The sequence below is a fragment of the Hypoxylon trugodes genome (assembly GCF_022578975.1).
Source record: "Hypoxylon trugodes strain CBS 135444 unplaced genomic scaffold F4822scaffold_8, whole genome shotgun sequence".
Taxonomy (NCBI): Eukaryota; Fungi; Ascomycota; class Sordariomycetes; order Xylariales; family Hypoxylaceae; genus Hypoxylon; species Hypoxylon trugodes.
Window position 1 is genome coordinate 62,807 of NW_026250023.1, and position 14,506 is coordinate 77,312.

At 43.7% G+C, this 14,506-nt stretch overlaps 7 protein-coding genes across 7 annotated transcripts; 3 read left to right on the forward strand and 4 right to left on the reverse strand.

Annotated features, from left to right (window-relative positions):
• Positions 1-270: 270 nt before the first annotated feature.
• F4822DRAFT_445152 (uncharacterized protein) lies at positions 271-1,818 on the reverse strand (the record flags this gene model as incomplete). The annotated part of the gene is made up of 1 exon (XM_051463350.1): positions 271-1,818. The coding sequence occupies one exon, from the start codon at positions 1,816-1,818 to the stop codon at positions 271-273; it is 1,548 nt and encodes a 515-aa protein (XP_051310898.1).
• Positions 1,819-2,260: 442 nt separating this feature from the next.
• Positions 2,261-3,265, forward strand: F4822DRAFT_431976 (uncharacterized protein; the record flags this gene model as incomplete). The annotated part of the gene is made up of 1 exon (XM_051461561.1): positions 2,261-3,265. One exon carries the CDS (start codon positions 2,261-2,263, stop codon positions 3,263-3,265), a length of 1,005 nt encoding a protein of 334 aa, XP_051310899.1.
• Positions 3,266-3,430: 165 nt separating this feature from the next.
• Positions 3,431-4,945, reverse strand: F4822DRAFT_431977 (major facilitator superfamily domain-containing protein; the record flags this gene model as incomplete). Its single annotated transcript, XM_051461562.1, has 1 exon — positions 3,431-4,945. The coding sequence occupies one exon, from the start codon at positions 4,943-4,945 to the stop codon at positions 3,431-3,433; it is 1,515 nt and encodes a 504-aa protein (XP_051310900.1).
• A 718-nt stretch (positions 4,946-5,663) lies between these two features.
• Positions 5,664-6,783, forward strand: F4822DRAFT_431978 (taurine catabolism dioxygenase; the record flags this gene model as incomplete). The annotated part of the gene is made up of 3 exons (XM_051461563.1): positions 5,664-5,927; positions 5,976-6,118; positions 6,174-6,783. The coding sequence occupies 3 exons, from the start codon at positions 5,664-5,666 to the stop codon at positions 6,781-6,783; spliced, it is 1,017 nt and encodes a 338-aa protein (XP_051310901.1).
• Positions 6,784-6,948: 165 nt separating this feature from the next.
• Positions 6,949-9,832, reverse strand: F4822DRAFT_445153 (glycosyltransferase family 1 protein; the record flags this gene model as incomplete). The annotated part of the gene is made up of 8 exons (XM_051463351.1): positions 6,949-6,971; positions 7,131-7,738; positions 7,810-8,160; positions 8,214-8,586; positions 8,639-8,796; positions 8,851-8,977; positions 9,099-9,662; positions 9,721-9,832. The coding sequence occupies 8 exons, from the start codon at positions 9,830-9,832 to the stop codon at positions 6,949-6,951; spliced, it is 2,316 nt and encodes a 771-aa protein (XP_051310902.1).
• Positions 9,833-10,433: 601 nt separating this feature from the next.
• On the forward strand, positions 10,434-11,788 carry F4822DRAFT_412117 (RTA1 like protein). The gene is made up of 3 exons (XM_051458926.1): positions 10,434-10,973; positions 11,043-11,291; positions 11,351-11,788. The coding sequence occupies exons 1-3, from the start codon at positions 10,709-10,711 to the stop codon at positions 11,776-11,778; spliced, it is 942 nt and encodes a 313-aa protein (XP_051310903.1). The 5' UTR covers positions 10,434-10,708; the 3' UTR covers positions 11,779-11,788.
• Positions 11,789-12,006: 218 nt separating this feature from the next.
• On the reverse strand, positions 12,007-13,761 carry F4822DRAFT_445154 (feruloyl esterase-like protein B precursor; the record flags this gene model as incomplete). The annotated part of the gene is made up of 1 exon (XM_051463352.1): positions 12,007-13,761. One exon carries the CDS (start codon positions 13,759-13,761, stop codon positions 12,007-12,009), a length of 1,755 nt encoding a protein of 584 aa, XP_051310904.1.
• Positions 13,762-14,506: the final 745 nt, after the last annotated feature.

A 14,506-nucleotide genomic window follows, 5' to 3' on the forward strand; every position in this document is an offset into this window, starting at 1 on the left:
TGTGTTTTCAAGGAATCGATGCCTAATAAATATGGATAATCATACCCCTTCGTCCTAGATACTTAGTTACTGAGAAAGGGAGTTTATTAAGGCTAATATTGATATAGCTACCTAGGTAATGAAATTATTATTACTTTAAATTTATGAATACGTTTTAAGCAAAATACTAAATCATTCACAAGTCTACCTAGGTGTGCAACCAATATTCATTTTCTATACTACATACTAAGTGCTAGGATGTTACAATAGGAAATAGCTTATAGAACAACCTCATAGAGGTGGAAGGTCCATCAAGATTGTCGTGACGTTTAGTAGATCGCCAAGAGCCACCTTATTTGATGGCCATGATAGCCATGTTTCTCCGACTTCGATTGCTGGGATATCCAAGTCGTCAAAGGTACCTGTTTCGTCCCAATCGTTAGGAGGGTAGTCGCTCCATGACTTCTTAAAATAACTTAGAGGTCCGCTATTCTTGGCCCGTTTTACACTGCTGTACAACAATCCTTCAAACAGAGTATGGTTGCTGTTGGCTGGAATCCTCCACTTCAGGCGCGAGGCCTGCGAAACCATTTCGCACGTTGATTCTAATTCTGCTACAATGCTACCGGCGGCATGTTGGCCGATCCTAGCAGATTCTCGAGCGAGTATGAGCGTTTGGTTGAGTTTATTGAGAATTGAATCTATACGAGGCTCATTACCCATCTGTCTATGCTCTATTTCCGTTAGAAGACCGGAAATCTGCATATGTAGAGACCCAAGGAGGTCCCTAGCTTCTGCGTAATGTGCTCGCATACCATGCCAAGGATCGTAACGAGAATAGATACCAGAACATACGACCTCGTTGAAAAGATCGTAGATCCGACGATTGTGTGGGACAACGAATGTATTGAAAGTGATGAGTGCAGACTTCGAATCACTCTCCAAAACGAATGCCTGTAGGAATTGTCGCAATTCGAATTCCGGTGATACCCAGTCCCACCAAGTGGTTAAGCTAACCCATTGCTGAAGGACCATACTTTCCCACGAAGACTGTAATTTATTTTGTTGGCTGAAAGTTGAAAGAGTAGTGTCTAACAGTCCTAACAATATCATAGTATGACCTGTGTCATCGCTAGTTTGGCTCGGCTCGTTCGTTGATGCCGATTGATCCGATCTTAATGAGTTATATGGGGTGATAACTGAGTATATATGGCTAAAATTGGACTCGATCTCACGATAAAAATCTTTATGGAGACTTGTCCAGCTACTGCGAAGGGGTGCATGGTGATCCGAAATTAGAGTATGCAGACTTTTAGGTGGAGGGATTGTCCAGACTAAGGTATAAGGCGTAGCAGACGGAGACGAGTCGTTATCAGTTGGTGTAGCCCACTTTATCGGAATATCCGGCGTCGTGGATGAAAAGAACCATAAGATTAGCCATCCTACAAGGCTAATGGCGGCGTAAGCAATGGCTAGGGGAATAAGTCGCTTGAGGAGAGTATGGCGCCAAGTTGAACGTGGCTTAGGAGTGATTTCCTGCAAGTCGGGGATACCTAACTGTTTGTCGTAGCTTTCATCTCGTCGGACCTCAATGGCCTCTGAGCAAGTCCGCTTTACTTGCGACTCTGGGAGCTCGCCACTTCGCCATGATCGATATTTCCCTCCGAGGTGAAGGCTTAGGGGTCGAGGGGTTTCTACAAATTCTGTTTTACCCTCCATATCGCCATGATATACAAATATAACATCTTGCTGTTCGTTGGTTACCCCATTAACCATGCGTATAACGTTATGAGCAGGGCGATTGTGCGCCGGCTGCATTGGCTCATCCTGGAATGACATTGTTAACAAGGCTTTACCTATGTAGTCAATGCTAGGCTATTAGGTTATCTTCTATATGAATCTCAAGCTAATTAGTCGGAGGCGTAGGTAAGATTAATGGTAGATGGGAAGATCCCGGAAAGAATTTCAACATCGCGGCTTGCTCGCCGGTCTTATCTTAAAATCAAAACAAAGAGACATAAAAAAAAGGCATTTTTCATAAAAGAGAGAGTTGAGGCTATGAAAATAACTGTGTACGCTGTTATGTGAATGGTATGAGATGTTGTTTCTTGTTTTTCGCCTGACTTCTAGTTTATAATCTGTCATTCGTACCAACTACGATGCCAACCAATATTGACTTATTCATTGACTTAAGCATATCTACATCTTGCCTACTCTTTTAAGAGATAAATTATAACCAATTATCTAATAGCTATAAGTTCTTGCCGCATTACCTACAGCAATGACTTCAGGTCCAAGTCCAGGTTCCGGTTCTGATTCTGGTTCTGGTTCGAATCCTGTTCCTCTTACTCCTGCTCCAAAAGTTCCCAACCCTGTTCCTTCAAGTCTTGGTTCATCTCCACTTTCAAATACTGGTTCATCCCCATCAGGTTCTACTTCAACTCAGCCTTCTTCTGCTCCAACCACAACAAATAGCCCAACCTCAGGTCAAAAATCCGACCCAACTACAACCTCTGCTCCTGCTTCAGGTTCTATTTCAGCTATAACCATAACCCCCGGTTCCGCTCCTGCCCCTGCCCCCGCTCCTACTCCTGCCTATACCTTCCAACCAAATTACAGCAACGGGACAACTGGAGTCCCTAACGAAACTTGGTTCTCATTAGCGATTTGTGTACAACCAGAAAACTCTGACAACGACGGACGAGAGCAGATTATCATCCTCAACGTCGATCACGATTTCGATTTCCTTGTTTCCGGACCACTGGGACGTGAAGGTCTCACGAATGAAAAGGAAGACCAAGATATTCACAGTCCTATCGTTTTCCATATTTTTAACAATCTTGAACGGAAAGATGATGGTGAACATGAGAGTGTGGTCACTTGGCGTACCGACTATGGACGTCTCGAGCGTCCACCCGGTGGCCGATACTTATCCCCTGATATACTATGGACAATAGCAAACAGACATGAAGAGGAAGGACTAGGGGTTTGCGAAGTAGAAGTTTTGAGAGCGGTACCAAACTCCGAGCAGGTGCGTGATGATGATGATTTCACCTGGATCGGAAATCAAGCGGATTGCGACGGGGGAGTACATATAGATCAAACACGTATTCTAGAACGTGAGCCATTCCTTGAAGAAATACGCGCCAGAAACTACAGGCCGAATCACCTCTTCGAAAGCTTTCAAATCGGTTTACTGCTATTACTTGTCGCTATATTGACCATTGGTTGGGTTCTAACGCTCGCCGAATATGGTTACGGATGGCCGTTTTCCGCCTCTATTTAGATATCCTTACTCTTAACCATCCACCCTGGAGAAGTATGTACATTAGCATTAGTCTTGGCAATTGAAATAAAGCTTGTGACTTTACACCACAGTCTATACTAATTGATTGCATCTTATAATACCTAACATAAGTAGGTGATCTGTTATATTTCATCTAGATTTCTCTTAACCACCTTTCCTTGCTGAATTATCAGAATCGGATGGCCCTTCTGTAATGTTATCTTGTGCCTTCCAAGCTAACCCCGAGTCCAATATACTTGGATTTTTTTGAACGTAAAATCGAATACTCAACATGGCTATTATACTTCCCACGCAAAACGCCGCTGACATTGGGAATCCAATCGGGTACTTCGGAGAGTCCGAAACTTGCCATACGCGTAGAGGGATAGTAGCATGTCCCACATAAACCAGAGTGATTGCAATTGCTACGATGATGGATCGCCCTTCCGGTTCTTTGCGCAAAATTTCTGCAAGCCAGGCGATTAATGCGTAACCCCAAGCAGCTGTAGCAAAGGTTAAGAAATAGAAGGTCATGATAGTGGGGTGCGAATTAGGCCACCCAGCTAATACGGACGTAGCTAGTAACTGTAGAGTGGCTGCGCCGCAAGAGATCTGCCATCGCCAGCCCTTCCAATCACTTAGAGCATTTAGGGCGATATTGCACACTATCGAGATTGCGTAGCCGCCAAGGGGGATAAGATTTACCGTGTAGGTCGAGTAAAGTGGTTCTCCTGTGGAATTTGTAACGCCTTTGAGATACAAGAGGAAATATGAGTTGGCGCGTTGAGACCAGGCGAATTGGAGGTAGGCTGTGAGAAATAAATATGTAAGGGGACTCTTAAGTAGTAGGCGAAGTTTCTCTACAAGAGTGCTGAAGGGAATTAATTCTGAAGTATTCACCCCGTGTTCTAGCAACCTTGAACGTGCTAGTTCACGTTCCGAAGGGCTCAAGTAGATGGCTCGGGTGATTTGAGGAGAATCAGGGATCACTAAGAATCCTATAGATCCCCACACCATGGTAATAATTCCCGAAACGATAAATAACCACTGCCATCCCTCGAGGCCGTTCACTCCATTGAGATTTTTATAGAAGGCAGCCTGTAAAATACCCAAGAACATATTCCCAGCTACACCACTAACGCCAAATATGGCTAATCGTTTCCCTAATTCTCTTGGTGTATACCAATTGAAAATAAGGCTAACAAGGCCAGGCCATGAGGTTGACTCAAAGACCCCAAGGAAGAATCGCAGTCCATAAACGGTTTTCGCATTTGGTGCCTTGTACGTAGCGAGAGTAAGTGCTCCCCATATTATCTCGCAAATCGGTAAGAATATAGAAGGGCGGATTCGTGTCTGTATCAATTGAGCCGGGACTATGAACAACGCATATCCAACAGAGAAATATGTGGTAAATTCGACTAGTTCGTTGCCATAAAGTGAAAGCGATTCCTTCATGCCCGAAACATAGGCTTGTGTCGTTGCTGATTGGTCCATATCTTTCAACAATCCAGCAACAAACGCCCAAGTCAGGAGAAAAGCATCGAGTTTAAGGGTTATGACATGTCCCGGATCTTTGAAATATGGATGAATCCTTCCCAGCCATGTCTGTGAACTAGTATCTAGGACATTTTCTTCGACTTTGGGATTTGGCTTGCTAGTATCGCCTAGAGTATTCGGCATCTTCGCTATGAAGTGGTTTCACCGCGATAAAATTGAACGGATGCAAAGGGTTGGCAAGTAAATCATTTTCTTCTAGAAAATGTGTACTAAGTAACAACACAGGGAGGTTCAGTCATTATAAACATACCCAATTGTTAGGTTAAGAAGACCAATGAGAATGAAAACATTTACTATAAAGATCTTTCCTGATCCATGGTGACATTCGAGCTATAATTATGTCAACGCTTCTCAACCTTTATGCTGGTCAATAGTATCGACTAGGTTTTGTTAGATACCAGCATTGGCGTCGTGCCCACGTGCTACATGCGAAGTCGGTGCTGATAACCACAATGTCGGCCATACGCGTAACATATTATTACCCCACGTACCCCTTTGTGAAAGCAACCCCTTACCTTGAACTTGTTGCCAAGGGGCTATTGGTTATCTAAATGTGTAAAGTTATGATGCCGTCACCATCCGTGCTGATGTCGTGATTAGTACTAGCCAAAATGGTAACCTGAAGGGCATATTAGAGATCCACCACAGTACTAACAACCGTTTTCCGTCGACGAATGATAGGAATTAAGTTCGTCCGTTTCGGGAGATATTAGCCGATGATAGATAGAAATGACCCATATTAACAAGGCATATAATGTTGGTTTCATTATATAAGTCTCAACTCATGAGACTAATAAATCGCACCACAGACAATTAAGTCAACTAGGGCATATCAAACGAAATGGCAAACCCCCTGTATCCGGATTATCTACCAACCAGGCCAGATGGATATTCACCGACATTAGATGTCCCTCTGTTTGAAGCTGATGAGCCTGGGACCCGAGCAGATCCTACTACACCATCTATTTTGAAAGCCGGTGCTACGATAACAAATATAACGCCAATAATTGGGACAGAGATTAGAGGTATTCAGCTGAGCAAACTTACCCATACAGGTCTCGATGAAGTAGCATTTTTAGCAGCTCAAAGAGGAGTTTTGGTCTTTGTAAGTAGTAGAAATAGTTGTTGAACTGCATCTGATGGTAATCCGCAGAGAGAACAAGATTTCGCGGACATTGGATTTGAGAAACAGAAAGAAGTCGTGAAGTATTATGGCCCGCTTCATAAACATCCGACCATGGGTTATCCCGCTGGAACTGGTCCAGAATTTCATGTTGTCTACGCAGACGAAAAAGCGTGAGCAAGGGAAGCCCAGATATGGAGGAGACCTCTAGGCTAACTATGATTGTAGAGGAAATCTCAGAACACTTTTAGGTCCTCACACCACGTATGACTTATGGCATGTTGACCAAACTTTCACTCCTAATGTACCTTCGACCACTTTCTTCTGGGTACTTGAAATCCCTGCATCTGGTGGCGGCGATACAGCCTTTACCTCTCTCACAGCAGCTTACGAAGCTTTATCCCCCGCCTTTAGAGAACTACTAGGAGGACTCAGCCTCTATCATACTTCAGCTTCAGTAGGAGAAGTTGCTCGTGTTGGGATGGAACGTGCGTTGAAAGAAGCGGTTAATACGACGCATCCTTTGGTGATTAGGCATCCCGTCACTAGAAAGCCTTCGCTGTTCGTGAATCCGACAATTGCTCGAAAGATTGAAGGATTTCTTCCTGAGGAATCAGACAACTTGTTGAAATTCCTTCACGATCACTTTAGGAGTCTTGACTTCAGCTGTAGGGTTAAGTGGGAGAAAGGTACTGTGGTGGTTTGGGACCAACGAGCTGCGGCACATAGTGCAGTTCCTGATTTTGCGGATGGTGAAAGGCGGCATATGTTGCGGATGATTCCTTACGGGACCAAACCTCAGCCAGCATTCCCGGAGAAATTTATTGATTCAAAATAGAGTAGCCAACTCAGCTAGATAGTTATTCCTTCTTACTAATCGTTAATAACATCCCCGTCGAAAGTCCAACGGTTACGGTCCGCTCTATCTTATCCTATTCTATGAAATATTTATCAAAAAGGTGCAATGCCATAGAAACATCAACCTCTGTACTCGCCATATCCATTAAATACCGTCCTTCTGTTCTCCTAGCTTGATTAATTGACTGTATCGTTGTCGTATGAATTGCCGCCGTTATACTTTTACATAGACCGTAGTTCGAGTAAGTAACTAGCCCCAATACCCCTTAAAACCCTCGTTAGACTAACTAGAACAAGTAGAAACTTGTCGTATAAGGTTTGACTTACCCGATGATACCTTGGCAACCATATTCGCCGACCCTTTACCAACTCCTTTGATGGCACCAAGTGTACCCAATTTTCTGCCTCCTTTTATGGGCTCCTGGATTAGATCCGTGAAGCCATCCGTGATACCATCAACAAAGTTTTTACCAGCGACAGCCGCGCCAGATTTCCAATCCGTAATTTTATTTATTTCACGAACTTCCTCGCCGTATAATTTCGGCAAAACCCGTAGTCCTTCAGTGGCTGCTAGAGGCATGTCAATATACATACCTTTGAAGAAATGCTTGAAGAACCCTCCGACCCCGGAAGCTGATCCAGCCAGAGCTTCTCCAATATTGGCGCAAGACTGTCGACTTCGGTATTGATGTTCGTTTTTTGCGCTAGCAGCTACTGAAAAAGCTGACGGCCCAGAATCATTGCCCTTCGTAAGGGTATCAGGGGGCAGTGAGGGGCTAATACCCCTTTGTTGTCGCTGATATACTTGTATTGGTTTGACTATAATGTCGGATGTCGATACCACCATACCCTTAAATGTACTAACGAGTGATGAAGCTGTAGCAGTGACGGGATCCCATCGTACTGGGTCAATAATTGTTGGCCTCGGGACATACCTATGAAGAAAATCAATTAGCCTGACAATGTTAAGGGCAATAGCTGGTCGGGGATTAGCTATAAGCCATACCGCTCCAGACGGTTCTTTTCAATCCTTAAGTTTTCTACTAGAATCTCTGCTGCGAGTTTTGACAGCTTCAGTCGGGTGGTTCCTTTTCTATACGTCCAGACAGCAGCTCTATCCCTCAGAATATCACACCTTAACTCGTCGGCGGGAATGTTCGCGTGGAATTGATCAACGGCAACCCTAACGCCGGATTCATTTCTCATTTTTTCACTGAGATTCTTAGCAGCTGCTAATGCCCCCTTTGTAAGACAGAACTTGATGGATTCGGCCAAATTCTCGCTGGTTAAGAGGCTTGGGGGGATAGGTTGAGGTCCAGCACCCGCATTGGAAACCATGGCGCCCCAGAAGGGTTGACTAGACAGTTAGGTCAGCAGAAATATGGATTATAGTCTAAAAAGTATGCATACTCCCCAAAAAACGGAATAACTATCGTAGGTCGACCATTAAGAAGCCCACAGGCCGTTGTTCCAGCACCTCCGTGATGTACCACGGCTGTAACATGTTGGAAAAGCCATTCGTGAGGACAATCTCCAATGAATATCACGTTCTCGTTGTCTTCATCCCCAACATCCCCGAGCTTACTCCATCCACGTGAGATAATGGCACGAACTCCACTAATCTTTATCGCACGTAATATGGTGGCGGTCAAACTTGCGGGATCCTCGATAACAATACTTCCAAACCCGATATATATCGGTGGTGGTCCATCTCGTAAGAATTTTTCGATTGTATCAGGTGGCTTATATAATGGGGGTTCACGGAAGAAGAAACCGCATACGTCTGTGTATATTAGTAACCTATGCGTGATTACGATAGTGATTCACACACCTACCTATATGAGAAGGCCAGTCAGAGGGCTTTGGTATAAGGTTAGGAGACCAGCAGTATGTGAAAGGTATTTGAAGAGTTTCTGCTAACGTAGGTCCTTCCGAGGTTGGTATGGGTTCCAAGTCCAGCGTTTCCCTCCAAGAATTAACCACATCCCCCAGTCTAAAAGTGGGTTAGCTCAATGTTTTCTTGCTTGAGAAGTTTACAGGTACCAACCCCTGCCAGGTCATCCATTCCACGAATAGGTACGATACACGATTGGCATGACCAACTGGTATCGAAGAATTGGTAAGATCCATATTTATGAGGGGATGGGGGAAGGCCTTTGTAATAGTCCATGGCACTAAAGTCTCAGAAATTAGCGATTCATATCCACGGATACGGAAGTCTGAATTTTGGCCGAGTATTTCAGATGCCCGTGGTCCTTAATACACGTTAAGATAGTTGAAAATGGGGTTACTTACTCGTAAACATAAGATGTAACGGAATCCCAAGAGCCTGTGCGCAATGAATATGAGCAAAGCTTGGAGGGTTCGCTATGATGACTTCGGCGACAAAGGGACACATTGTCACAGGGTCTTTGTCGATACATGAGTTCCAGCATCCCTTCAGGATCTCAGAAATCATTTTTCTCTTTTTCTGAATATCACCATCCTTTAAACTTTTCATACTCGGAAATAATCCTGGGTTCTTGACCATGTAGGCCATTAGTTCTGCTGGGTCTCCACCGATCGGATAAAACTCTAGCCCAGAGTCTCGAACAAATTCGGCGAATGTGTCGTGAGTAGCTAGTCGGACTCGATGACCATGACGGAGTAGTTCAGTGCCTAGGGCAATGAAAGGTTGGACATCACCGCGGCTTCCAACTACTTGGATAACTATATTTAACTTGAGATTAAATTGCTGGCGGGCTACTTCATCGTAGGGCGGTGGTTCATCGTGGGACTTCCTCTTTGGAAGCTGATCTACCACCCTAGAAAGAGTTTTGAATAATCTTGACTTTGTGTTAAGATCAATCCTGCCATCGTCTTGTATGGTATGGTAGGTTAGCTATTATATCGGGGACTTTCTGAGAGGGGATAATACCTCCTACTAAAGACACGTTTGCTTCCGTTCCGCGGTCTAGATTCTCGGTCACGTCTATTGGCGAGTATTCTGGAGGCAACAAGCCCAGGTCGGTATGATTAGGATCTACCATATTATTCGGTTTCTACGATGAGGTCCGTTCGAATATATGATTTCGTTTGAGATAGGTATAGAGCAAAGAGAATGCTAGAGTTTTTAGATATGTAAAATTCAGTGAAATAACTACGTCAACCAACATGAGTGCTTAGTTAGGTACATATACCGTCGAGTCAGTGAGTATCCAATTATAAACAAGGGAGTAGAGGCTAGGTTCCAGCACGGATGGACCCATGTATATCCAAGTGAGGCTTCAGAACATGTCGCTTTAACCAATGTCAGATAATACAATAAATTTCCACCTAATTTACCTAGGTAGGTAGAAATTCGATATCTTCTAGAGATTTTTTTCCTTTTACTAAGCGATATACTTGGTTGACTCGTAAGGTGGATCGTAAGAGCCTAGTGGTTGACATGATTAGGATAAAACGAAGTATACGAATACGAAGATTATACGAAGAGCTCTAGACTTATCACTGTACGGCCAGGCATACGAGAATATACGAAGTACGAAGTACGAACCATACCCCCTAGATACGACCCACAAAATAAAGTCGATAGTAACCCCTTAGCGCCTAGATCTTTGGTACATATATCCTAGTAATATGTTAAGTTATGCATGGTATTGTAGATTGTTTCAGATACTAAAACGTCATGGAATTATTTGCTTAATTGGGCTAATCTTTACATCAATAGTTTATACGAGCCGGATCGCGAAGTACTTATATTGTAGCTAATTACAACAAGAAGTACGAGTACGCGTATTGCCATACATTCAGGTATCTAGCAAAATCAAGTTGCAGAGCCTCAAGGCCAAGAACCAATCATCATGCTTTCTTAACCAATGTAAGTGCCTAGGTACCTAGGTAAATAGGTAGGTATAAAATATGAAATGTATATATTACGCTCGTGGTCACCCATTGTTGTCAATAAACCGCATGTCGCATCCGTCATCATTGTCGAATGGAATTTTTTTGATAGGGAATCTGCAATCATGGCTGACGATGCACCAACCTTCGTTTTTTATCTTTATAAGCCTTCTATGGCTGCTGCAATTATATTTATCATCCTATTCTCCATATCCGCCCTTCTCCACGTTAAGGTACTTATCCAAAAAAGGACATGGTACTTTATTCCATTTGTTATCGGTTGCCTTTGTAAGTATACTGCTCATTGTGAAAGTATCACTCGAAATATCATAGCCGATATCTAACCTAATTGTATAGTTGAAGCTGTTGGTTATATAGGACGAGCAATGTCATCACCCGAATATCCCAACTTTACGAAAAACCCATATATCATCCAGTCTATCCTCCTCCTTCTTGGTCCCACTCTATTTGCGGCGTCTATATATATGATCCTCGGCCGACTCGTCGTTCTACTCGAAGCCGACTCCTATTCTATGATTAGTCCGCGATGGCTAACAAAATTTTTCGTACTGGGCGACGTGCTATCGTTTTTTGCTCAGGGTGGAGGTACCTAACGTATACTAAAACTCCTCGTCAGGACGTTATATACTAACACATTGGCATAGGGGGAGGCCTACTTACACAAGCAAAGTCAGAAGACGATGTACGCCGTGGCGAAAATATCATCGTCGGGGGCCTCGGAATTCAAATACTTTTCTTCGGATTTTTCATAATAGTTGCCTTCGTATTTCATAGGCGTATCTCGAGAGATCCTACTAGAAATGCTCGGACGTTAACTACCCCCTGGAAGAAACTTCTCGTCGTCTTATATATCACCAGCGCTCTCATCATGATCCGTTCAGTATATCGAATAGCTGAGTACGTTCTAGGTTCAGACGGCGAACTACTATCTAAAGAAGTATACCTATACTGCTTGGATGCCCTTCCAATGCTGATCGTGGCGGTTTCATATAACTGGTTCCATCCAAGCCGGGTTGTGAGTCGAGAATTCCTTCAACGATCGTCCGTTACGAGTTTGGAAGTTTTGGGTTGAAGCCTTTGACTTTATTGAATACCTAGTTCACATGATCATAAATTTTATTATTAGTCTTTATGTTTCATGATATAAAACTAGAATAGGGCGTTACCGAAGTTTACTCATTGTGAGGCGGAAGTTGGATAGGAGCAAGACACCCCAGGGGATCGGGTGGAAATATTTCTTTCTCAGAGATGTATCATTAATTTATTTAGTTAAAGTTCTAGGTAGTATCAGGTTAATAATCTAATAAACCTGGAATTTGAAGGCATCAAACGTATAAGTCCATGACTGTATAGATTCAGAATCAATCACACAGTCCAAAGTCCCGTTGTTAGACCATAATGGTCGAAGTGGCCATTTACACAATGAATCAATGCCACCTGTGTTCTGGAGGGTATCAGGGGCTACCCCCTTTTCAGCCCATTCGATTACCGACTGTAGTGTAGTCGCAGGCCAACCTCCATTAGGTTGATCTCTGTTACTTCCACAATGTGCACCTCCAGGAACGAGATACAGCCGATAAAATTCGTCCATGGCGGCAATGCTTTCATCATACCCGAGGCCACCATACATCGTGTTACGAACAGAGTCGTAATAATGAACCGAAGATGCTGCTGGGATAGAGGAATCGGCTTCTCCATGAACATGTATAACCTTGCTCCCAGCAGACTTAAAAGAGGTAATATCTGGCCAGGTCGTTTGAAGCGAATCATAGTACCTTTGCATACCCAGCGCCATCCAATCTCTTAATGTGTCTGCAGTCACGTTCTCTAAACTGTCGAGGACATCTTTATCCTCCAGATTGAGATATCTGGTGATATATTGACCACCTAAACCCGCGAGACTTGGTTCCCACGTCTTCGTATCCTGGTTGTACTGTGGAGTGGCATCGGCAAATGACGAACCGGGTTGGGGATTTATATAGATACGCTTCCCATTGGAGTCGATGAGACCGTTTGTGAATGCGGAAGCAACAGCCACACCCTTGGCAGTAATTGTACCATTCTGCTCGGGAGTAGGTCCAGCTCCTGGAAATTGGCGACGATGTAAAGATGGTGGGCCACCAGGAAACCCACCAGTTGAAGCGGGGCAATAATAAGGCTCGCCTATCGTGGAGTTATAATCGAAATTTAGCTTGCAAAGATCGGATCTCGCGATTACACCATCAACCCGTCCATCCAGGCTATCACAAGTGGCGATTGTCAGGTTTACAATCTTTTCCAGCTCACAAGGGGGGGGATAGTATCCAATAGACGCTCCGATAACTCCACCAGATAAATGATTCGTCTGCAAATGACTGAAGCGAAAAGCAGGCGCGCCGGTAACAAGACCATCGAATTGGTCAGCGAAACGTTGAATCTGACTCCAACCCTCTCTCCCACCTTCGGAGCAGCCTTGATAATACGAGTAGATTTTATTGTCGTTGGACGTGTTGAAGAAGTTTCTAGTGAATTGTTTTCCGAGTGTAGCAAGTTCATGATGAGCCTGGTATCCAAACATGTATGTAGCTTGCCAATTGATAGTACCTTTTGCTAGAAGGAATACGTCATCATACTGAGTGTTGAAGTTACCAAATCCGCCATCAGTAATCCCCGAAACGGCGCCAACTATGATTCCGACAGGGCTAGACGAGCCCCCAGAGTTAATAGCAAGTCCTCCTCCTCCAGTAGAGACGTAGCGGTTGGCAAACTTGTCTGGAGAAGGTACAAGGTATGACACGTGAACAATATCGTTAGCAATCCCGTCATGGGAGTAGGCGAATGTGATATTGCAGTAATCAATCACGGCTGCCCCGAACCATTGAGAACTGACTGACTTATTAGTTGTCAAAGCGGCTGAGATCGATGATGGATCAATTGTGATACCGAGTCCAAGGTCTTGGACAGGGAGTACGCCTGAGGCATAGTCGACTGTGCAGTAATCGGCTAGAGAGGCAGCTTGAACAGCTACAACAATGACGCTGAAGGATAGAATTTTGCCGATAAAGTCCATCGCCATCGTAAATCAGACTACGAAATTTAGGAAGTCGTGATAGGAGAAGGAAGAAGATCTCAAGACTTTAGGATACGTCACCGCCTAATATAAGAATTGTCGCTACTATGTACATCTCCAATACTACCTTAAACTACCACTTTACAATTTTCCCCGAACAGGAGCCTCCTCGATATGGCTCCCTCGGGGATGGATCTACCGCAGTGTAAATGTTTCAGTGATTTTCTATTCGATCGGATGCAAAAATAAGATCAAAATACGTACTTTGAACGTCTTAAAAACAACACATTATAATAGGCCGCGCGTCGTTTTGAGATTTGACTTACTCTATTTGGATATGAGAAGAAATAATGGGACGTTAAAGGTAGTACTCAGTGGGGGTTACAAGGGTCCTATGGGATAGACTGTGAATCTCTGTATGATCTAGTTTATATTTGATAATGGACGATGGAATAAGAAGTTGATTAATATCTGATTTGCAACTGACTTTTCTAATTCCAATTTCTATCCAATAGCTAATAGCTAATATGAGATAGTCATCGATCTAGACACTCCCCGCAATGCCTTCGGTATGGTACCGATATGAGGGGACATGAGGGGATACTACCAACCACACATATGTGCTTATTGTTTCAGAGTTCTTTAGATATTTTACGACATATACTGTGAAGTTTTGATCTAATCTTGATCTGATTAGATCTCATCAATCGCATCGGATCTATTCCGCTGAGCTCGTAACCCACCAACCAAC

Excerpts from the sequence above, each read along its gene's own strand:
- F4822DRAFT_412117 (XM_051458926.1), top strand. The coding sequence starts at position 10,709 with ATGTATATATTACGCTCGTGGTCACCCATTGTTGTCAATAAACCGCAT. Across the intron at positions 10,974-11,042 it reads ATTTGTTATCGGTTGCCTTT|TTGAAGCTGTTGGTTATATA; the intron begins GTAAGTATACTG and ends CTAATTGTATAG. Across the intron at positions 11,292-11,350 it reads GTTTTTTGCTCAGGGTGGAG|GGGGAGGCCTACTTACACAA; the intron begins GTACCTAACGTA and ends ACATTGGCATAG.